Genomic DNA, 24,740 nt, shown 5'->3' with positions numbered 1-24,740 from the left:
AAAGGGTCCTAAGGTCCCAAGATTATATTTAGGTTCTAAAACTGAATACTGTATTTGGCTTTCTACTTCCTGGTGTTCAAAATGTAAAGGCAAACATCCTGTTGTATTTTTGCAGCATCCCTGTGAAATAGACATTTTGCATAAGAGAAGCATAGCTTTTCTTGAGCTAAAAGAAACCTCTCACACAGATATTGTATGGTGCTGCCCATAAGTGTACCATCGTGAAAGAAAGAAGGGCTTCAATGAAAAACATCTGTTTTACATTGCAGATATTTTTAATGCTCTCTTTAATGAAAGCCAATGGCGTAGATGAAAAACCCAGTCTATTCAAAGCAAATCTGTTGTGGGGTGGGGCAGGAAGTATAGGAAAATATTAACTAATGTGTACTTTTTTCATTTTTTCTTTTTTTTGGTAGGAAGTGCTGGGATTGAACCCAGGGCCTTGTGCATGTGAGGCAAGCACGCTACCAACTGAGCTATATCGCCAGCCCCTAATGTGTACTTATCATGTAAAGAGTAGGGTGCACACACAGTTGTTCCAGGATGCCTGCCCTCCCATATTTACAGTCTAATCAAAAGGAAAAGCCAAAGGGACATGAGGAATACAAGTGCTCACCTAACCTGCTAGGAATACCCCTGAATGGCTGAACTTGCTACCCCCTTATAACCTAGTTTACATGGTGCTTCCTAGAGTTATGAGCTCACAATAGTATGTGTGCGCGTGTGTGCGTATGCATGTGTGTGTGTGTGTACACACATACATGTGCATGTGTCCTGTGCTTTCCCTCTCTCCCTTTCTTTCACAGTTCTGGGATGGAACCCAGGTCCTTGAGCATGCCAGGCCAATGCTGTACTACTGAGCTCCCTCCTCAGATCGTTTTATTATTTTGAGACAGGGTCTTGCTAGGTTGCCCAGACTGGCATTGAAATTGCAATCCTCTTGCCTGAGCCTCCCAAGTAACTGGGGGTTTTGTCAGGCTACAACTAGCTATCTAGCATTGCATGAGGTGTTTTCTAGTTTGCTTACATTGTAGAATTTACCAAAACAGTGAAATGAGGTACACATTTCTCATTTCATGGAATGAAGTGCCCAAAGTTCAGGGTGGTTAAGTAACTTGCCCAGGGCACTCAGTTGGCAACAGCAATGGGATTTGAAACTTGCTCCCTTTTATACTAACACTGGTTGTTGTTTGTTTACCTGCATTTGACTTTGTGTTTCACAGCTCAGTGTGGTTCAGACTGGAAAAGCAATAGGATTTCAGTAAAGAAAAAGTCATTGTGGATTGAATAGTCACCAAATGGTAGGTCCTGTAAGTTGGGATGATTTGTCAGAGTGACCTAAGTTCAGGCAAAGATACAGAAATGAGACTGCTCTTATAGATAAAGAATAGGCCTACTCCCTGGACTAGAAATGAAGATCAGAGTGTGGATGTAATTAAAAAAAAATACCCCAACAACATTAGACTTTTCCAGTGATATTTTGGAATAGCATAATAATCAGATTTGTTTGGAAGAAAATCACTTTGGCAATTGCATAAGGTATTGGTGGGAGAAGAGCCACAGCAGGGAGGTTGGTAAGTGGTTTTTAACCTGTGGAAGTGCAAGTTGATGGTGGTGTGGACCCTGTAGCAGTATTGGAGATGGAAAGGATCATTCCAAGATACGTGTAGGGGGCAAAAAATGGGCAGATCTGCTGACATGGTTATAGCAGATGAAGACTCTGTCATTTCTTGGTTTATTGTAACAAACTGAGGTGTGCATGTGCAGGAAATGAGAAGCACATACTTTAGGGTTTCACCCAAATGTTGGAGATTCTCAAAATCATCATCTTAGTGAGTAAGAAATATGTTCTACTTAATTGTTCGTAACTAGCATCCTATAAGCTTTTAAGTTAGAAATGGACAGATGAATGATTTCATTTATGGGCAATGATTCTATTTTATTTTATTTTATTTTTTTGTGCCAAGGAACACTCTACCACCGAGCTACACTCCTAGAGCCAGAGGAAGCGATTTTAGATAACAAAAAATAATATCATTGAGTTATAGAGAGCCCTTTTCTGCACTTGATCGTTCTCTGAGTCTCAGAACATCTGTGTGTACTGACATACTATACTGCTTCTTCCTCAAGAAGGTGACATTTGCCTCCGGTCACATAGCTGGCAAGTAGCAGACCTATGGAATGCTGCCTCACTTATTTTTATGTTTCATTCATAAATAAAAAGAAAAGTCTGGTCAGAAACATCAGGGTCGAAGTGCTTTAAAAGTTAATCTTATCATCATCTCACTTGGCCGTAAATATTCTTAAAATAATTGGTCATCTTCTCTCTAGAGAAGTCAGGTTAGCAAGAAGATAGTTCAAGGATCTTTTCACGTTCAGTCAAATGCAGATGCCTAAGATAAAGACTCCTAAGAGGTTATATGAGGTTAGCTTCAGTTACATATCAAATGCATGTCAGCCAAAACCACGTGTGAATATAGACTTTAAAATTTCTTCACATATTTATTTAAAAACTATATTAGCAACATATTTTTCTTCCAGATGAAAGTTTCAACACTCCTCTTTTTGTGAAAGAAAATGTATCCATAGAAACTAAAAATCTTAACGAGTCGGGCTTTATTTTATTTTGACTGTAGAAGTTTTAGGTTTTAAAAATAGTAACCAGCTGATTTCTGTCGTTTCTATAGCTAGGATATAATAATAGATTTCCTGTTCACAGACATCTTATGATAAGGTTGGCCCCTTTTGAAGGCTGTACTGAATCTTGAGCAGGCATTCATTCTCTGTGGAACTGGGTGTGTGGACAGTTCAGATGTAAATCTGTTCCCTGTTTTGAGAAACATTTGCCTTGTAAATTGTCTGGGAAACTCTTCTTAATTTTAGAGTCATTCTTGTACGTAATACCAATTCCATAAATGGACTTTTCCCCAGTATTGGGGATACTTCCTGGATATTCATTCAGAAGATAGTTTCTGTTTGTACAGAAATAGTATAAATAGGAATTAGAAGTCTTACTTTGAACATTCCACGTACTTTTACTTATCTAATGCTAACTCAGACTCCTCAAACTGCTAGATGGATTTGGAAACTTGCATGTAAAATTCTTCCCCGTGTCCCCTTATAAGACAGTCTAATACAGAACTTTTGTATCTTTGTGCCTAAGGAATTTTACACTTCATTGAAATGGGAGACTAAATGGGAGCCTATCTGCACAGTAATAGCTTACTTACTTTGTATTATTTCTGACTTTTAGCCAAATGACTATCATTGAGTTTGAATATGTGGCCATGGTCAATAATTCATGAATTAGCTACCAATGTACTCAAAACTTGAAGTTCCCGCTATAAAAACTGTTTCTTCCCATCAATAATATGAATGTGCTGTCATAATCACCTTTATTAGAAATAAATGCTTCCCTTGCCTCTTACACTCCTGTCTACCTCCTGTTCCAGTTCTTTGACCTTCTTGAAAAGAGCTCTCCATATCCCTGTATGTACCTGTTGTCTCACTTGCTCATTCCCCTTACCATGTTCCAGATGGATTCTGGAACCCACCACATGACTGAAATGGCTCTATTTTGCCACAGCCTGTTAATTTCCTGATTGAATTCCTTGTCTTAGTTGACCTGATGCAGTTGACTTCGAGCTTCTCATTAGCATTCTCTGTGACACCCTGGAGGCCTGACTTCTGTCCTTTCTTTTTGTTGGTGGCTCATTCAAAGTGTTCTATGCCGATTTTCCTCCTGACCTCTTCATTTGACCATGCCTCAGGAGATCTCAGCCCCCTTGACTTCTCCATCTGACCTCCATGGATCTCACAGACTTTGTGTGTTTGACATAAGCTCTTGATCCCAGCCCTCTGCACACCCATCCTTCTATTGATTTATCTTCTTCACCCCTTTACTCTCAACTCTGTTTTGGCTCTATCTTCAGAATACACAGGCTTTCCTTACTGCCTCTATTACTGATGGCCCCTCGGTGAGCCAATGCCATCTCTCTCCTGTAGGTGGTCCTTCTTCTGCCCCCTGTGCTCAGCCAGTTTTTTTCTCAAGGGCTTTGCATTTCCATCCTGGTAAGAGCCACATTATTATGTGTCTTTCCTCTTGTCAAATGCAATTTTTCAGAAGTCAGGAATCTTTGTTTCATTCACTGATGTTCCCCCACATGTCTAGGACAGTGCCTGGTACACAGAGACCCCTTGTGATCTCTAATGGTCCCTCAGTATTCGGGGCTCTACACCCACAGATTGAACCACCCACAGGTCAAAAATATTCAAAAAACATTAAAAATAATACAAATAATAATGCTGTATAACAACTATTTACATGGAATTCATATTGTGTTAGTTATTATTAATCATCTAGAGATGATACAGGAGAAGGTGCAATAGGTTATACAAAGTACTATGACATTTTGTATAAGGAATTTGAGTATCCGTGGTTTTTGATGTCCCTGGGAAATCCTAGAACTAATTTCCTGCAGATACTGAGGAACACATGTAATTGTTGAATGAATAAAAGTGGTAGTAAGTTCAGGCTATGCTATTCCATAATGGTTCTAATGTGAACATATATTTACGGGATGTTATTTTTTTATACTTATCCTTTAATTATCCTAGAAAAGGTAGACAGTGATCCTTGTAGTCTTTGTTTTTATTCTTTTTAATGACAAAATTATTACTCTAGTAGTATAATAAGTAGGTAGAATCATGGTTATAGTTTTAAGCAAGAAGAGAACATAGAGATTATATGATTCATATCCCTTATTTTGCTACACATGATGAAAAGACCCTGATTTGTTTGACGTCTTATTAGCTACTGTGACAGCTGCTAGGAACACACAGGAAGCTCATGACTTGTAGTCCTCTGCTTCTGAGACTACAGTTCGGTTCAGCTCTGTGAGATACCTATCAATGGTGCGAAGATGGATATAGTCATTACCGTCTTGGAGTTTACCATCTGCTGCCTGAGCCGGAGATGAGCAATTATTTACAATTATAAAGAGAGTGACAGTGTGCTACAACCTAGCATGTAGCCAGGAAAAGGGAATATAGCCCGGGACTCAGGGAAGCCCTCTTGATGATTTGCTAGAATCTGAAGATGCATAAGGAAAAAGTTTGGCCATGAGAGAAGAAGAAAATTCTAGGTACATTGAACAACCTATAAATAAAGGCTCAGAGTGGGTAAGATTGTGTATGAGAGGAACCATGTGCAAAAGCCTGAGGGAACTTAGAGGACAAGGGAGGAGAGCTTTGGATAGATAACAAGCTGGGTAAGAGCTGGATTTCGGGAAGCTTTATAGACCATGGCAAGGAGTAGCTAGACTTGAATGGTAGACTGTTGTAAGGTTTGAAGCAGTGGAGTAGATACCCCTGGAAGTCATATATCATTTTAGAATCAGTTTATTGTCAATGGCATAAAAGTAGAGTGAACACTTATCTGCAAGTTGATTGTGACCCCCAAATGCAGCAGTGATTAGCAGGAGACATGGGCAGTACAGTTGTCCGGCCATTCTGGTCAACACCACAGTACTCTGTTGCTGGACTTCTGCTTTGAATTGGCTTTCTGATGATACTTGAAATAATCCCATCTTCTTTCATTCTGGACCTGATAGCTACCCTATTTTTTAAATCTTATCTTACCTCCTGGTGCCCTAGGATGCCAGATTCTCTATTACACTCTCTTACTTTCTGTCAGCCAGTGGAATAGAGTCCTAATAAGTTGTGTTGGTCACTGAGGTTCATTTCTTTTAGCACATAGCTTGCAGTCAGGAGTTTCAAAGGAATCCTGCATTTGCTGTCCATATTGCTTTGCTTCATTAAAAATGTTTGGGTTTTGAAAGAGCAGTTTAATTTCCAACAACTTAGAATTTATGTCACTCGTTCCAGTTGACATGATTTAATTTTCTTTTGATTTTTTTGTTTTGAATGACACAGGTGAAATGTTTTGAGTTATTACTACTGTGTGTTCAGCTGCTTTTTATTTCTTCTGTAATTTACAGTTCTCCCGTGTGCTGAGGAATCGAGCTTGGCCCACCTTTAAACAAGCCAAATCTAAGATCTCCCCACTGCACAGCAGTGATTTCTGCCCTACCAACTGCCATGTCAATGTGATGGAAGTTTCTTATCCCAAAACATCAACCTCTCTGGGGAGTGCCTTTGGTGTTCAGCTGGATAGTAGGAAGCATAATTCTCAGGATAAAGAAAGTAAATCTTCTGAGCAAGGTATGTTGGCTTTTGAAATTTTATTGCACATGAACATTTAGGCAGTTATAAGCATTGCTGCATTTTATAATATGTTAGATTGCTGGTATGCAAGCAATCCTTCTCTTAAAAAAAAAAAAGAATTCTCATGTGGATAGTTATATCCATGCACAAGTGTATACAGAATGAAATTGGAGTTAGGCATTCATTATTATTTTTCTTTCAAGAAAGACAGGATGATTTAAAATTAAAATTCCTCATGTCTGTGATAAGCATAGCTCATCTTGAGTGTGAAAGCCACTAATCTGAAATGGCTTTATAACTTTGGGGAAAATCCTAGAGGAACTGGTTAGAAATGCATTAATGCCAATCTGCATCATTGCAGTGGGATGAGGGATTAGACTATTTGTAGCTTTTAATTACAGCTCCCCACAAGATTTAATTCCTCAATTAAATTCAGTGTTGGATTGGGATTTTTGTTTTATACCAGCCTGAACCTCTAAAATGTATTGGACTGGATAGTCATACATTTAAGGTAATAAATATTCCTGTGGAATGATTTTGATTGTCCAGGGAAACTGAGCCCGATGGTGTACATTCAGCACACCATTACGACCATGGCAGCCCCTTCAGGACTGTCTCTGGGACAGCAGGATGGCCATGGCCTTCGGTATTTGTTGAAAGAAGAGGACTTAGAAACTCAAGATATCTATCAGAAACTTCTGGGCAAAATCCAGACTGCACTGAGAGAAGTGGAGATGTGTGTTTGTCAAATAGATGAGTAAGTGTTTTATACTATACTTTAAAATTTGCCTAATAAATGAGCAGTAGAAAGTGGGACTATTGAAAAATTTGTTCATTCTTTAGATTTAGATAATGTAGGAAATTTGTGCTCATCATACAGGTCCTCTTCATTCCAGTATTCCATGGATAGGTAGATATTTTAAGTAGACATTTAATATCAGGGAAGAGAATGACAAAATTCTATCTTATAGAGGAAAACTAAGTCTCAGTGTGAAAATATGATGTGAATAATATCTTTGAAACTGTAACAGCTGTGTATGAGGATTTTCTTGTTATCTTTTGCAGTTCAAATTCCTGATATTTGATGTATGTACACTGGAGATATTTATGAAAGATGCAAAATATAATAAATATTTATATTTATTAATTATTATTAAAATAATATTATTTATATAATATTTATTATTTAACATAGTTAAAATATTTAACATAGTTGTTAAATGAGCAAATATGGAAAATGTACCTCCAGGACCAATACTTCTTTTATTTTCTGTTGAACATACTGGCCTATAAAGTAAAAGCCCAAATTGCCTGGCCAGGAAGCAGTTAATGAGGAGTTTTCTATCTACGTCAATCCTAATTCTTACTTAAGAATTTGACAGTTGGTAACTGGGCACTGTGGCTCATGCCTGTGATCCTAGCATCTTGGGAGGCTAAGGCAGGAGGATTACACATTGGAGGCCAACCTCAGCTACAAGCAGAGCTCTAAACAACTTTGCAAGACCCTGTCTCAAAATAAAATAAAAAAAAAAATAAAAGAGCTGGGGATATATAGCTTAATGGTACCAACCCCCACTCCCCAATCTGGTAGCACACACACACACAAATCTGCAAATTGTCTACACTCTTTGGGACAGTAGGATGACTTGTCATGTTTTTTTCTGTGATTATGCTTCATGTTTAGTCAAGGCAGTCCAGTATGGTCAGAATAGCATAGCTTTGGGCATAGGTCAGTTCCTTATATATTGAAGTAGATAATAATGAATTTCAAGTTTCTGGTGACAGTTATAGAAAAATAACATAGCAAGCAGTCAGCATAGTACCGAATATCATGCTTGCTCAGTCATTCAATGGATGGAAATCTTTGAGTACCTCCCAAATTGGCATATTCTGAGAACAGTTATAAACGCCATCATCTTGTTTGCATTTTATCTTTATGAAGTTGTTGATTTAATTTGCCGGCAGATGTGTATATGTTTCCTTCACGCACTCATATCATCGCATACCTTTATGGATAATTCATTTTAGACAAAGTGTTTAGAACTTATTGCATGCATTTGTAGTAATCAGGCATTATACGAGTGAAGTCTTAATTGACATGATCTCTTATTTTACATATCTTTGAAATTTGGAGATCAAAATAGATACATTATATTTTTAAATTACCTTCAAATTACTATTCTTTTTTCCTGAAGTTTTAGAGGTGATTTAAAATTAAAGTCCTGTTTTTCTATGTCTAATGAACTAGATTTTTAAAATGATAACATTTCTATATTAAACTGTAACTTCCCTGCTTATAGATAAATTAAACCACCTGAAGTTGCTAAGAAAACTATTTTAAAGCAATTGCATTATATTTTTGAATTGCCTTGAAACCCGGTAACAGAAGTTTATAATTTAGGACGTCATATTTTGCTTAATCTAATAAATGTGACTTTATTATGTGATGTGTTCTACTTTAGATACCAGTTCTTTTCCCCTTGAGGTATTTAAAAAATATGTAAAAGAAGCATTTTTATCAATGAGGCAATAAATAATGGTATTGAATCATTGATGCCAACTCTCTAAGGAATTTTATGAGAATATCTGGCCCAGTCTCATACTTCTGAATGACCCGTTTGTTGGTGGCAGGATTATTGATGTGCCTCAGCTGAAACTGCTTGAGAAACTAAGCCTCTAATGCTCTGACTGGCCAACAGTGCCTGGCAATCATCAGACTGTTTTTTTTTTTTTTTTTAAGAAGTAGGTACTGTCAATACATTTTCAAGAAAAATGTTGGAGCCAAAGAGGTTCCTTTACTTGATCTGAAATGTTTATATTTAAAGCATTAGCTGTTGAAAGGCATTAGGTGTTTTTATTAGCTAGAACTACTTAAAATGATTAATTATTCTTCTTGTTTCCCCCATTCTGCTATTCTAAAAGCCTTTACCCAGCTCTGTATGTTTATCAGAAAAGTGACATGACATGAGCCAGTGATCGGTGCAGCTAGCCTGGTCTTCTCATTGCATACCATGTAATTTAATTCTAAATATAAACATGTTCCACACAATTCAATCTGCAATATAATCACTTTAAAACAGTACAGTGGCCAAGTGCCTGGATTCCCTGTTGCCCTTTAGTATTCAGAGATGCTACATTGCATTCGAGCTTAACAATTTATTTAAAAGCTAGTTAACAAGCAATTTTCTTGCCATATAGTAATTATTCTTGGTCAGGGTGTAAAAGCAGATCTCAGATGCTTTGCCAAGTTTTAAAAGAAATTGCCTCTTAAGAAGTTGCTTATTCCTATGAAGGGCTGGTGTTGAGCTTGTCTTATCATGAAATCTAGACACCCTGCCACTTGAAAACACTTCTAGAAGTAAAATTTTCTTTAATACATAGGCATTTTGCTAAATCCTCCTACTTAACTTCAGATCCTAAGATAGAGTTAGAGATGAATTTGCTATCTAGTAGCACAAGATAAGGTGATGTGATGAATTTAATCAAAGTTGTATGATTGCTCTTTCACTTTGGGACACTAAGTACTTTTGTCCTTGAATGGGCTCTTTCCAGTTAATGACACTTAGATTTGAAATATGTAAAACCAAAAAATAATTTATGAATAGCCCCAATTCTATTTTAAATTAGAGGATTTGTGTGTTCTTCCAGGGAGGAAACAAACAGAACATTGGGGAATAGGAAAGTTAGGAAATTTGGGAACAGATTTCATTTTGCAGATGCCCCAAGATTAAGACATGAATTGACTGCATTATAGGACAGTTAGTGACCTGGGGGTAGGTGGTCGTCACAGATGGAAAGGCTGGTGGAATTAACTTAGGCATTTCCTCAAGCCTTTTGTTGAAAACATGTACAAATAGAAGCATAGATTCATAAAAAGCAGCATCTATGATAGGTGCTCTGTGCCAGGCAGGGTTATGCTGTTCTATACACTAATTTCATTCTCACAGTTCCTCTCTGCTTTGTATTATGAAACCCTGGGATGTATCACAGACATTTGAAGCTTAACTTTGTTTCCAAAACTGAATTACGATTTCCTTATCCTTAAACCTATTTTGTCCCTTCTCTACCCTGGGCTTCCCCTTCTCAGTAGATGATTCCCTATCTCTTCAGTTCCTCAAGCCAGAACCTAAGAGTCATCTTTGTTTCTTCTTTTGCCTTCCCCCAGCTCTGATTCTGCACCAGGTGCTGTCAGTTATACCTCTGAATGCATTCGCGTCTGTCCCTTTAGATTGAATTAGCATCCTCTCTCACTAGCACCACTAGAGGAATTTCTATTCTGTGACTTGCCTGATACATTCTATATTCAGCAGATGCCCGAGGGACCTGGAAAGGTAAATTGTGTAGTACCCTGCCTAAAACCATGAAACCACATTATGCTACAGTGAAGCTAGGGCTGTTCCTTGGTATTCACAGGAGATAGCTTTGAGAATCCCCTTCAGGTACCGAAATCCCAGGATGTTCAAATCCCTTGTATAAAATTGTTTATTATTGGTATATAACGTGTGCCAAACCTCCTGTATACTTTAAATCATCTCTAGATTATTTATAATACCTAGACATTATAAATATTATGTAAATAATTATACATTGTATCATCTAGGGGATAATGGCAAGAAAAAATTGTGCATGTTCAGTACAGATAGTTTTTTTTTCCTGAATATTTTTGATGTGTGGTTGGTTAATCTATGGATGCAGAATCTATGTGATATGAATGTGTTATTGGGGCCTGCAGTTTCCTACATGATCTGCCCCTGTCTGCCTCTCCAAACTCATCTCACTGAGCTGCAGCTTTAGTAGACACTTTCTGTTACCGGAACTCTGACCCACTTCAAGGTGCTCTGCCTGGTGGGCACTGCCTTCCAGGTCTGCATGTCTGAATTCCTGAGTGCTCAAGAGTCAGACTGATGACTGACCCATTTAGAGGTTTGCCTGTCCTCCAATTAAAGTAGATACTCCTCTGTCCCTGTTACTTAGACCTCTCTTTATTCGATGGACATAAAGAGCATAACAAATGTTACTTGTGATGAGGATGAGGATTATATTTTAAAAGCATGAGTAGATGAAATCCACTGTGCACAGAAATCTTTATCAGTGACATTAGGAGTTGACTGATCTGGAATGAAATGCTGCCCAGAATTTTAATTAATGGACCTTTAGTAAGTAGCTTAATATTATATATGAGCAAAAGCAAAGCAAAATATTTTTTGCATGCACAAATGAGTACTATAGTCTGATACCTTATTATTGCTTTTCAGAATCTGGAAATTTTATGTGAGAACATGGTGTTGAGAACAGGTTTTCCTATCATTTATTTTTAAGCTTAAACACTTGTTCCCATAGGGTCAGTGCAAGCGTGATTGCAACTGTTTGAAATGAAAAGTAAATACGTGAAAATAATTCTCATTACTTTGAGAAAATATTTTATGCTCAGCTCCATGACTTCTAATTTAAAATATACATAAGCACAGAGGGCTGTCTGCAAAATGAGAACTCCTGCATATCTTTCCTCTTTGATATTCAGAGTTCATCTGTCTGTGTAGTGTGGTGCTTGGGTAATTGGAGTTACTCTAATGTTTTAATCTTTGGGGTAGAAGGAGTGAATAAATATACAATCTGTCTTACAAGACATTAAAAGTATATTTCCAAATAGAGAAACTGTTTAAAATAATTCAGAACTTTCAGTTATTGAAAATGCTCAGAGAGCCTTGAGCTATGTAACAGGGCTCCTTCAACCACCACTGATGTCTAAAACCTATGAAATGCTAAAATAGTATTCAAAGATCATTTCACAGTGACACTGTCCTCAGCTATACTATTTGAAATTGTAGCTCCGTGTTTTCTTTGTTCTTCTCCTTAACATTTGTCACTCTTTGTTATGCTCTAAAGTTTACTTGTTCACTGTTGATCTTCTTCCAGGGAATTTTACACTCTGAAGAAGGCAGGGACCTTTGTGGTTTGTACACAGCTGTATCCACACCACTACAAATAACACCTGGTGCAACAAGTGTGCTTAATTAGTGAGACCTCTCTAATTAAGGATTTTACTTCACATATAGCTTTGGATTTGATGTTAGGGAATACGTGTAAGAGGTAGAAAGCTACCAAATAATAAAATGAACATTTTCATTGTTATGAAAAAATAAAGGTCAAGACATGTGCTATTGGTTGGAACTCAATGTCATAAGCATGTAGTATGAGCTTGTTCTGGCTTGAAAGCCAGCCATGGGATCTTGCTTTCGATGTGGTTTAGTTAATTGAGTGAGTTTTAAAGCATCCTGTTGGATAATAAAGCCCAATTACGCCTTTGCCTGATTTTGAGTTAGTTCTAACGGAAACATTCCACGGCCAAGCGTCCAGGCCTTAGAGTGGTCGCACAGAAATCTTTATCAGTGACATTAGGAGGTGACTGATCTGGAATGAAATGCTGCCCAGAATTTTAATTAATGGACCTTTAGTAAATAGCAGCAGGTCGCAGTCTTCCCCAGGTCTCACACCACTCCATTTTCCATACGGTGCTCTGTATGGTGCTCCAGCCTTGAGCCAAGTGGAAGAGGTCCTAATTTGGGCTGATTTGTGATATTTTATTCTGGCCACATTACAGATGAGACTAGAATAGTCCTTATTTCCTCCTGTAGTCACATTGATGTGACTCTGCTTGGCGACTTATAATCACTAAGGTCAGACTCCTGCTTTGACAACAGGATATTGTCCCTGTCAAATAGAAGAGACCTGGGAGAAACTCCTGGTGGGAATTGGCGGGTAGGTGGGTTTTTACTATTTGAGGGTGAGCTAGTGAGGATAATAAAGCACATTTAGTGTTTGGGTTTAATATTTAGTAAGCACTTTGAATTTTACCAGGTGTTTTCATGTGGTGGTGATAGCAGTAATGGTGAGACGAGAGGAGATGGCTATTGTGCACCAGGAATATGTGGCTCTCATTTCCTTCCATAGCACCATGTGGGCTAGTTATTCTAATCACCCCGCTTGTGAAAGTGTCCCTAGCTTTGTTCTGATAACAAAGCTGATCAGTGGCAGAACCGGGATCCAAACATAGTTTTCTGGCCTAAATTGTGTGTGGTTTCTTTATGAATTCTAAGCAGAAAATGTGAGCTGTCTACTACATGCTTTTTTTTTTTTTTTTTTTTAGTACTGGGATTGAACTCTGATGCATTCAACCACTGAGCCACATCCCCAGTCCTATTTTATATTTTATTTAGAGACAGGGTCTCACTGCATTGCTTAGCGCCTCTCCTCTTGCTGAGGCTGGTTTTGAACTCGTGATCCTCCTGCCTCAGCCTCCCAAATCGTGGGATTTTAGGTGTGCAGCACCACGACTGCTCTACTACATGCTTTTTATATGCAAGAGGATATGTATTTGATGTGCAACATGAGAGTACTCTAGAAATATTTGTAAGCCTATCATATTAAATAAGGTAGTTATTGGTAGCAGCCAGTATGAAAATATGCATTTATCTTTTTTTTTTTAAAATATCACTTTTCAGCCTTCTATCTTCAATCACATATTCTCCAAAATTGGAGCGTAAGACCTCAGAGGGCATAATACCAACAGACAGCGACAATGAGAAGGGAGAAAGAAACAGCAAACGAGTCTGTTTTAACGTAGCAGGAGATGAGCAGGAAGATTCAGGTCATGACACCATCAGCAACAGAGACTCATACAGGTAATTCATTCGTTGTCCACCTCATTTACCTGTGATGACCAGCCCCAGTCAAAGTATAGTGGGACAGCATAATCTTTCAAATACTTGCCTTATGTAACCTGAGTAACTTGGAAAGAACATTTTTTCTCTAGCTGTGTGGACCTAATTTGGGAGACTTGTTCTAAAAATGGATTGTGTAACATGGAGAGAAGGTAAGAAAATCGTGCCTACATTTACTGTTTTTGTTGTTGTTGTTGTTATTTGTTTTTTGGATATCTGTTTGAGATCATTGGTTTGTTGGGATCTAAATGGGAGTTCTATTTTGCCCTGTTTTCCCCTTCTTAAATTCTGTGTTCCAAGATAACTGGAAAAATTTCACTTGCCCAACACCACAGCCCAGCTTTGTGTTTGTTTCTTCTTTTGGATGCTTTAAAAAAAAAAAAAATTCTAATTTGTTATATAGGATAGAAAATGTCTTATTACAATTCATATTATACATATAGAGCACAATTTTTCATATCTCTGGATGTACACTTGGATACTTTTTGTATTAGTTTGCTAGGGCTGCCCTAACAAAGTACCCACACGGGGTGGTATAAACAAGAGAAATCTATTAACAGAGAGTTCTGGAAGCAGGATGTCTGAAACCAAGGCATTAGCCACCTTGCTTTCTTCTGAGGGTGGAGGGATGGTTCTTCCAGGCCTGCTTGACATGTAGATGGTCATCTTCTTCCCATGTCTCCTTACATTGTCTTCTCTCCATATGTATCCTTGTGTCCAGATTTACCCTCCATATAAGGACACTGGTCATATAATTAATAACCAACCCTAGTGACCTCATTTTATCTCCGTTACCTCTGTATAGACCACATCTCCGAATAAGGCCATGTTTTAAGGTTCTGAGTGTTAGACTTTATCATATGAATTTTGGGAGGGTGCAGTTCAACTTTCCTCTCCAGAGTCTGCTGTCATGTTCTTTTATATTCTCAGGTGAGGCTTTCTCCAGTGAATTTCCTTCTTTGAAAGTGCCTTTTCTCCCTTGAATCCTTATATCCCCTGAAGCCTCACTGAGGACTGTTGCAATCAATCAGCCACAGATGCTGCGTGGGCAGCTGGGACATATCCTGAGCCATTTACATTGAAGGCAAAAGCTACCTTATTCACTCATTTCTTATGCAGCATTTTTCAATGAAAAGATATTGTGTGAATCTTAATTACATCAAAGTTATTCCTACAAGGGATGTTTATCACAAAGTAATAAGTAACATTAAAATTTTTCTTAATATACTTTTTTTTTCTTTTTTGGTGGTGGGGATGGATCCCAGGGCTTCATGCACATTAAAACTGTATTCTACCACTGAAATATATTTTTATCAGACTCATGGGGCAATGTGGTGATTTCAGATATTTTCCCACCACAGCCCCATGTGGTAGGTTCTGATAGTAACTCCATTTTACACAGAAGGAAGCTAAGCCCCATTTGAGTTGCATAATTTAGCTACATGACCAGGTTGTCTGGCTTCACCGTTTCTCTGTTATCCCAATTTCAGTGTTTCTGGGAAGAATTTTAATGAATACATAAAAGCTAATTTTTTTTCCTAGAGATTTGATAATATATCACACAAATTAACTACCTTTACCATTTCATTTACTTTTAGCATCTAAAGAGAGCAGCATGCTTTTTAATGGGAATCAGTGGTTTTTCTCCGGTGGGAAATTACATGTTTTAAAATACTTTCTACCTCACGTTCTAGTTATCAGATAATTAAAATTACCCTCACAACCTCCCTCTAGGCTAAGAAAGAAACTTTAAATGTAAATTTAAAGTTAAGTAAGTTCTTTTTACTAACTCTAAGAGGAAAAAAAAATTAACTCCTGCACCATTTCTGAAATCCTATTTATGCCCATATTCACACCCAAATAATTCAAACATCTTTCCTTGGATAGTCATCATTATTGAGTATTTACCTGTGGGGATAGTAAATACCTGTGGTGTTTACTTCCCTAAGGGAGTTCAGAATATTACCAATAACTTGCATTTAAGCCCTGAAAAGGTTTGAAAGGCAGAAATCATAAAACAGGACTTTGATCCTATAAGCAAATTAGCTTCGGGCCTGTGTCACCAAAATAGATCATGAAAAATTTTATGTTTCATTTGACTCCTTAGTATTATAATTACACATTTTTAAAATTTCACTTAGGATTGGAGTATATGACATAGCAACATTTGAAATTTGATTAGATTAAATATGCATTTTTTTTAAGTGAGATATGTAAAGTTAAAGGAGCTTTTCAGTCTCATAACTTTGTAGAAAGCATATTAAGAAACATTGTGGAGGCATAAACTCCCATAATAAGTACTAGTAGAGGACTTGGGCAATCGTATTCTTAAAGTGATGTCAAACCCGTTCTTTTCAGTGACTGCAACAGCAACAGGAACTCCATCGCCTCCTTCACCAGCATTTGCAGCAGCCAGTGCAGCTCCTATTTTCACAGTGACGAAATGGACTCGGGTTCGTTTGGCAAAGGCATTTGTGTTTTCTGATGTTGGTGTCATTGCAGATAACTTTAAGGGATTCGTTTCTTTGATCCATAGGCCTAGTTACCTTTTATCAGTTATTCTCAGTGGTTGCATATATTGCCTTCCAGTTTTATGTGCTAGATAAAGTCGATTCGCCAGTCTCAATTATAGAGTGAGTGAATTAAAAAGAAATGAAAGAAGCAGGCTCCATTTTTATCTTATGTGTTTTATGGGCTTTCTACGGTAGTGTCAAGGATCGTAAGTATAGAGGAAATGAGTTTTACTGAAAGCATGAGGCATTGTTGATTGGGGTGGACATGTGAGAAGGATTTTCAAAGAAGGATTTCCTTAAGACAATAGGTGTTCCTGAGCAAGCCTTCCTCTTGGGAGATGGAGAGAGGGATGGTGAGAAAAGCAGGGAGTGATCTAAGTAGCTTAAAAACATCGTCTTTCTTGTGTATAAAGAAAAGAGAATTTTAATCCAGTGAAAACAAATCTTAATTCTTTGCTGTGCAGTTTGATTCAACCCTTCAGCCACTAGAAAAACAGACCCTTGGAAAGACTCCTGAGCATGGGGCAGCCAGGGTCCTTTCTGTATGTCATTCTGCTCTCCCTTGTTTGGGGAGGAGGCGTGATCTGATATCTCAGGTGTTCTGAAAACTTTTGGAATTATATTTTTGCACATGACAACTAATGTGGAATAAGAGCTCGTATTCAATTATTTTTTTTTTACTTTATTTAATGTGAAAATATTTCATGAAATGAATGACTTTTTTTTTTTTTTTTGATATCTAGGTGATGAACTTCCCTTAAGTGTTCGAATTTCTCGTGATAAACAGGATAAGATACATAGTTGCCTTGAGCATCTTTTCAGCCAGGTATGACAGGATGGTTTTCAATCTTTTTTCCACAAAAAAAAAACCTTCTCAAATGTGATAGTAACAGTCTGTAGGTAGAATGGAAAGGCCTCTGTCTGTTCCTCCTTTGCCCTCAATTTGAAAAGGGAACAAAGATTTCTTCAGCCAAAAGACACTGTTGTGAATATCAAATATTTTACAGTCCTTGAAAACATAAAAGTATTAAACACATAGAAGATAGCTTTTAGATTATTTGTGTTTTTTTTTTTTTTTCTGTTTGTGTGGGTGGGTTTTCAGAATACTTTGACCTTTCTCGATACTCACTCAACACCATTCTTAATTTCAAAAGGTACAAGATTATCCTGGTTTTCATGTTGCTGTTTTGTATTAAAAAAATTATAACCATAATCAAAATTTGTAGTGTCGAAGCTTCTACTACTTTGAAAAGGATTCCAATAACTTTTAGTTTTTCAATAACTGCCAAAATTCCACCTTCTTTTGTAAAGTAAATTTATTTTTTATATTAATGTGTGGTAAGAGAATAAGATGTTATTCGAATTTCTTTCAGGTGAACTGGTGTTTATGGCAATATTTTATTCAAAGACACATTTTATTAGCATTGTGGGATTTCAAAAACAGTTGTTTCTTTAAGGAAAACATATTTAGACAGGTATGGTGGCGCATGGCTATGATCCTAGAATCTCTAGAGGCTGAGGCAGGAGGATCACAAGTTCAAAACCAGCCTCAGCACCTTAACAAGGCCTTAAGCAACTTATTGAGACCCTTTCTCTAAATAAAAAAATTAAAAAGGTTTGGGGTTGTGGCTCAGTGGTAATGTGCCTCTGCTTTCAATCCCCAGTACCATGAAAAAAAAAAATTTTTTTTTTCGACAAGACTTACTCTTAGGAATATTTATTATGTCTTAGGACAAGCATGTAACTCTTGGAAATCTGCTATTGACAGGTGGATTCAATTACCAATCTCCTAAAAGGACAAGCTGTTGTGAGGGCCTTTGAGCAAACTAAGTATCTCACACCAGGTCGAGGATTACAAGGTAAGGTTTAAAAAATAAGTAGTACAAGAAATCTGGAAACAAAAGGTAATAGACAATATAGTTATGGAGGAAATACATTTTATAAGAAGAAAAATGTGATTGCTTATGTTTCATTATTCAATGGATACTACCTCTATTTTGATAATTTTCAAATATGTTAACTGTTAGTACAGTTTTTTTTTTTTTAAATGGATCACTATGAACCTTTTAGGTTTCCTTGAAATTTTAATTTTAATACCAATAGTGGCCAGGGTAAACAAAAATGTACCAATTGAAGATACATAAGTATTAAGCTGCTTTTGCTGAATTCAAGAGTGATGCCTACTTGGTCATTTCCTAGGGATGAGAAACTGGCCTGGGAATGTGAATTTGCAAATAGAGCAGCCAGGCAGAACAAGATATAGAGCTGCCACTCTTTGACATCTAGTTTAGGATGTATAAAGTAGAACTGTTTTCTAAATTTGCTTCTTTTTGAAACATCTGTAAGAAAATGACATTAAGGTTTGACTTCTTAAGGTTTAACCAATTCTACTGTAATTAAGCTAAAGAAATTACCATCTTGATATTATTCTAGGATGAGTGTGATTAAAAACAACAACTTTGAAGCCTGCGGGTTGCACTGTTTGGGACTTGGTTGAAAATTAAAAGAGATTTTCTGTATTTATTTAGAATTTCAACAGGAAATGGAACCAAAGCTGAGTTGTCCAAAAAGGTTAAGGCTTCACATCAAGCAAGATCCTTGGAATCTTCCCAGCAGCGTCCGGGCTCTTGCTCAGAACATCAGAAAATTTGTTGAAGGTCAGCATGAAAAGCAAAGAATGTTGCATGATATCAGCAGTAATAATTTTAAAACCCATTAAAACCCAAAGTCCAGTAATGCCTCATCACTTTTCAGTGTTTTATATTGTGAGGAAAATAAAAGGATTGAAATGGGTGAGGAAGAAATGAGAAGGGAATAAGATTGCAGAATCTCATATTCTAAGGATCTTAAAATTGTATAGGGTGTCATTGACAATATTCTCAAAGAATAAAACAAAGACATACTTAGGAAGATAAACTGAATATGGAGAGATCATTTTTCAAAAGGATCACAAAAGGCATGAAGCTAAATTTTATGGAAAGTCAGAAAATTCAAATGCAAATCTGTGTGAGAATCAAATAGGTTGACGTAGTTTTTATCATCAGTTTTTAAGTTTCCTTTTCAGAAGTGTTAGTCTCAGTTATTGTCATTGGCTACTGTGATATTACTTACAAAACATCCTCTAATTCGTACAACCTATAAATTGGAGAGATAAAACATGGAGAAAACTACACTGAGTCTGATTGTATGTAGTTTGGGGCCAGAGTAATTAAGTAGATAATTCTAAGAGTTTCTAGTATGGTTATGGTAGAAAACATAAAATGAGAAGTTTTGCATAATTTTAAGAATTTTATAATTTAACAGTTCTCAGTGACTCGGCTAGTGACTAGCAATGTCTGGAGATACATTTGCTTGTCACAATTGTGAGTGTGCTATTGGCATCTAGTGGGTGGGTTCCAAGGGTGCTTCTCAACTTTCTGCAATGCCACAATGTCACAACCAAGAATTATTTGGCCCAAAATGTTGATAGAGCTGAGGCTGAGAAACATACAGTAAATATCATGCCTGTGTTTACATTTTTATTCCTCAGTCCTTTGTACGTCAATTGGGTGTGATAGGTAATATTCAACAGGATTCCAGCATAATTTGGGGGGTATATTAGAGTTATATACTCTGCTGACAAAAGATGTTCTTAGTGTCTGATGAAGCCTGAGCCTGCCACTCAACTCCTTTATGCCTCAGCTTTCTCACTTATTAACTGACAGAGATGGTTTAAGTATTCTGTGATTACCAAGTCTTCTGCATAGAAATATACTCAAATGTAGCAGCTCATATAATGTTTAAGATTGGAAAATTTTATATAGCTATGGAAAAATTTTGCAAATAAATCATAACAGTTCTATTGTGGGATGAAATATTTTGTTCGTGACAGCTGGATTTCTTAGCCATAATTTTATTTTATGACTTCATATCACAGTTACCTGGGATACTTTTTGGTATCATATTTAAGCAAAAAATCTGAATTTAAAATCCCAAACTAATGAATAGCAAAATTGATGAATGCATTTATTTTTTATAACATATCATTTTAATTATAAAATAGGCATAACATCAATTTACCATTTGAAACTTTGTGTGTGTGTGTGTGTGTGTTTGTAGTTCAGTTGCTTTAAGTATATTCTTATTGTCATACAAGCATTACAACCCTCCATCTCCAGAGCTTTTTAGATTTCTCAGAATGAAATTCTGTACTTATTATTTTCCCCTTAAGTCCTGGCAACCACTATTCCATTTTCTGTATCTTTGAGTTTGACTCCTTTGAATTTGATTCCTCATGTAAGAGGAATCCCAATATTTGTATTTTAATGTCTAGGTTATTTCATTTGGCATAATGACCTCAAGGCTTGTCTATTTTATAGCATGTGTCCGAATTTCACTTCTTTTTAAGACTCATATTCCATTTTATGTGCACACCATATTTTTCTTATTCATTCATTCATTGAGGGACAATTAGGTTGTTCCTACTTTTTGACAATGGTGAATAATGATGCTGTGAACTTTGGTATACAAATACCTATTTAAGTCTCTGCTTTCAATTCTTTCGTATATATGCCCATAAGTGGAATTGTTGGATCTTACTGTTCTATGTTTAATTTCTTGAGGAAATGTTATACTGTTTTCCAAAGTGGCTCTACCATTGACGCATTTTTTTTAATGTGTTCTTTTTAGATATACATGAGGTTAGGGTATATTTTGACATATTGTACATACATGGAGTATAATTTATTCTAATTAGGACCCATTCTTGTAATTGTACATGACGTGGAGTTTCCCTGGTTATATATTCATACATATATGTCAGATTCATACTGTCTTTCCTGTTCCCAAACCCTTCCGCTCCCTTCATTCCCCTTTGTCTAATCCAATGAACTTCTAATCTTCCTCTCCCTACCTCCCTTGTTGTGGGTTGATGAATATGTTTTTTAAAAGACATTGAAGTATAGGGAATTTAAGCATATACTTACCTGAGCAAAAGCGTATTTTTCTCTGAATAGATGCCACTATCATAATACTCTCAGGAATTGTAAATCTGTAGTTCTCATCATCCTTGAGTTTTTCTTGTTGATGATCAAAAGAAATTAAGTTAATTATATTTATTTTTAGAGTAAAATGCATTTATCTATTAGAAATGGAGAAATTCTTAAAATGTCTTTGTTGTTTTTGAAGAAATTTAGATATAGACTTCTAATGTGGGATAAAAACTTAATTTTTAAAAAATATTCATCTAAGAATCCTGCATTTCATCTCAAGCCCTGCTTTTAGACTCTGTACCTTGAGTCACAGTGGGCAGCCATAGAAATAACAACTCTACATGTATGCTTTGATTGACTGACCAGTTGATATACTGGTACCTCTTTTGGTCATGGAGCCCAGTAGCTGGTTGAGCATGGCTGAGTGTACTGAGAACTCTTAGTCGGTGGTGGGAGGAGGGCTCTCTGCAAAATTTAACATAATGCCACATGGCCAGAATTTTGTGGTTTAGGTATGTGGATTATGTGGATGAGATGACCCCATTTCTGATGTTTCCTTGTCTCTGATTTCAAAATATCTCATCAAATGTATGCCATATAGGATATCAAAATATCACCATTCTATGATCTTTACATAGGGAGGATTGTTACAATGCCATTCAAAAGTTATATTGTGCCACGTGGTAGCTCATACCTGTAATCCCAGCTACCTGGAGACAGATGCAGGAGGATCACAAGTCCAAAGCCAGCCTGGGCAGGTTTGAGACCAGCCTTGATAATTTAATGAAACCCTGTTTCAAAATTAAGAATAAAAAGAGCTGGTGATGTAGCTCAGTGACCAGGTACCCCGAATTCAATACCCAGTACCACCCCTACACACACACACACACACACACACACACACACACACACATTGTATCCTTATGCTCTCATCTACTCATAACTTTCTAAATTGAAGAAAGAAGATAGTAGGGAAGTTAGGGGACTCAGTGGGAGACTGGTTAATTGCAAGGTATTACTATGACAGTGCCTATCTCCTGCTTAGTGTCAGAGCTAAATTCTCATCTCATAGTATCAGTTGAATGAAGATGTGTTTCCCTGAGTAACACAGCATCCCCTTAAATTCAAATGTTTATTAGTCAAAATATTTTTAGTTCTGCCACCTATGAAAATTGTATTCCTTTCAAAATCTGTGTCTTTTTTTAAGCAACCTACTTTTTCATTTTTCCTCTATTTGTCCCAATGTCTAAAGTATGGCTCTTACTTTTCCTCTTTTTATCATATCTCAGTAACGGTGATGGTTTTTTGGCTAATCTTTCTTTTTCCATCTTTGCTGATTCATATATACCATTACTTACTGAATTCATCTTCTTAAAACACCTTATTTTTTATTTCAGTGCTCTGCTCCACAGCCTTGTAGTGTTATCTGTTACATAAATCCAAATTTCTCAGTCTGATTTGAGAAATTATTTTTCAGTGGGACTTTCTAATTTCTCAATCTCAGTCATTTAATACATAATAAAACCTTTCTCTTCTGGATTGTTAAATATTAGTTACTCGTTCTATATTAGATTCCTTTGCTAGCAGTATTTCCTACTCTTAGCATATGTATCTATTCCCCTGACAGTTTGATTTTAAATTTTTGACAAAATATTTTCTAGTCTTAGAATTCTAGCCAAGCCTCAGCTAGGTTAAGATTAGAACAATAATAATCTTATCACACATACAGAATGTTAAACAATTTTCAAAGACTTAATATATATTCCCACTCATTTTTTCCCTACACTGGGCTGTAAAATTGATAAAGTAACATGTTGTTATCATTTATGAATGAGCTGGTTGAGACTTAAAGTAATTTAGCAATTTTCTAAAGCTACAAAGCTAGCATATAACAACTTGGCTTTCTCTTAGTTCAACGTACTTCCCTGCCTCTGAAATCCTTGTTTTTGCAGTCTCCTAAAAGTGCTTGCCCATTGAAATATTTGCCACATTGCTGACCAGTTAATTCTGTTTCTGACTCTACTGTGAACCTGTTTAGAATAGGATGCAAATTAACTTTTTTTTTTTTTGGTAACTTTATAAGTTTTTTAATTTACCAACTGCAAGTGATCTGGTTGCCAATTGGAAGCAAATAATAACACATATCTCATTGGACCTACAGCAATGGGTATGAAGTTTAATACACATTTATCAAGTATCTGTGACTAGCCTTGTATAGGGTGGGGTGGAAAGAAGTATGTGTGTGTGTGTTTGTGTGTGCATTTCTTAAGTAATAGTAGCAAAAATTTGTTTTGACTGTTTATTGATACAGACCACAATAACTTTAGGAGATTAGAGAACTCCATGCATGCTATCACAGCTAAGGGTGAGTTAAAAGCTGTCAGAATGTAATGTTTCATTGAGTAACATAATTCATAACTGGAAAACATGGTAGGGTGTAAGTAGTGGGTAGTATTTAAATAGACAAATATAACGTGTCAGGTAAATGAGATTTTTATTACCTAATTTAAAAAATATGTATACATACACACAATACATATACATACATTCATGCTAATTTTTACTCACAGTTAAAATGTGATGTTTGTGAATGAAAAAGAGAACAATTAACTGAAGCATTTTTTTTTCTTTCTCTGCAGAGGTAAAGTGTAGGATACTCCTGTCTCTTCTTGAATACACAGGTAATATTTTGCATTTAAAAGAAATATTTTTAGTTGTAGATGAACACAATACCTTTATTTTATTTTATTTATTTGTGGGTGCTGAATATTGAATGCAATGCCTTATGTGTGCCAGGCAAGCGCTCCACTACTGAGCTACAACCCCAAGCCTCTGGATTATTTTTTGAAGCAACTGATTCCAGGATCTTAGAAGTCTTTTAATAGGAAGGCAATGACTTCCACTGGTTTAAAGACAGTTGAAAATATTATCCCTACCTTCTTTTAAACTTTGGAAAGATTGAAAAAATGGATACTAACATAGTTTCAATAAAAACACAAAGTATATGCTTATTTTTGATGACTGGTAATAACATGAAATGTACATCAATATCTAAACAGTGTCATTGAAAAGGAGGAAGGGAACAGGTTTTGGTAAAGTTGTGCAGTTAGTTGTAGGTTAAAAAATATTAGCAATGAGAAATGATACTAAGGACAACTAAGTATTTGATCAAACTCTAAAATACAGGCAATAAGCTGCTAGCCTTCTGCAGGCAGGCACTGTGTCTATTTTCATCATCAACAAATGCTTAAAATAAGAACTGGCATGTAGTGTTCAACAAATATGTCTGTAAGACTATGATTTGAATTAAA

General features: G+C 36.4%; 1 protein-coding gene across 1 annotated transcript in view; it reads left to right on the top strand.

The window, feature by feature from the left end:
• Prex2 (phosphatidylinositol-3,4,5-trisphosphate dependent Rac exchange factor 2) overlaps window positions 1–24,740 on the top strand; it is a 272,774-nt gene that overhangs the window by 162,910 nt on the left and 85,124 nt on the right. The window contains exons 24-31 of the mRNA XM_076836448.1: window positions 6,000–6,222; window positions 6,775–6,982; window positions 13,728–13,907; window positions 16,305–16,399; window positions 17,203–17,285; window positions 18,228–18,318; window positions 18,988–19,116; window positions 24,069–24,110. Coding sequence (XP_076692563.1) covers window positions 6,000–6,222; window positions 6,775–6,982; window positions 13,728–13,907; window positions 16,305–16,399; window positions 17,203–17,285; window positions 18,228–18,318; window positions 18,988–19,116; window positions 24,069–24,110 — 1,051 coding nt within the window. The remainder of the gene's footprint in view (window positions 1–5,999; window positions 6,223–6,774; window positions 6,983–13,727; window positions 13,908–16,304; window positions 16,400–17,202; window positions 17,286–18,227; window positions 18,319–18,987; window positions 19,117–24,068; window positions 24,111–24,740) is intronic.

The sequence above is a fragment of the Callospermophilus lateralis genome, chromosome 16, assembly GCF_048772815.1.
Source record: "Callospermophilus lateralis isolate mCalLat2 chromosome 16, mCalLat2.hap1, whole genome shotgun sequence".
In the NCBI taxonomy this organism is placed as follows: Eukaryota; Metazoa; Chordata; class Mammalia; order Rodentia; family Sciuridae; genus Callospermophilus; species Callospermophilus lateralis.
The sequence above is the reverse complement of the archived record's forward strand: the minus strand, read 5'-3'. Positions and strand labels throughout refer to the sequence as shown.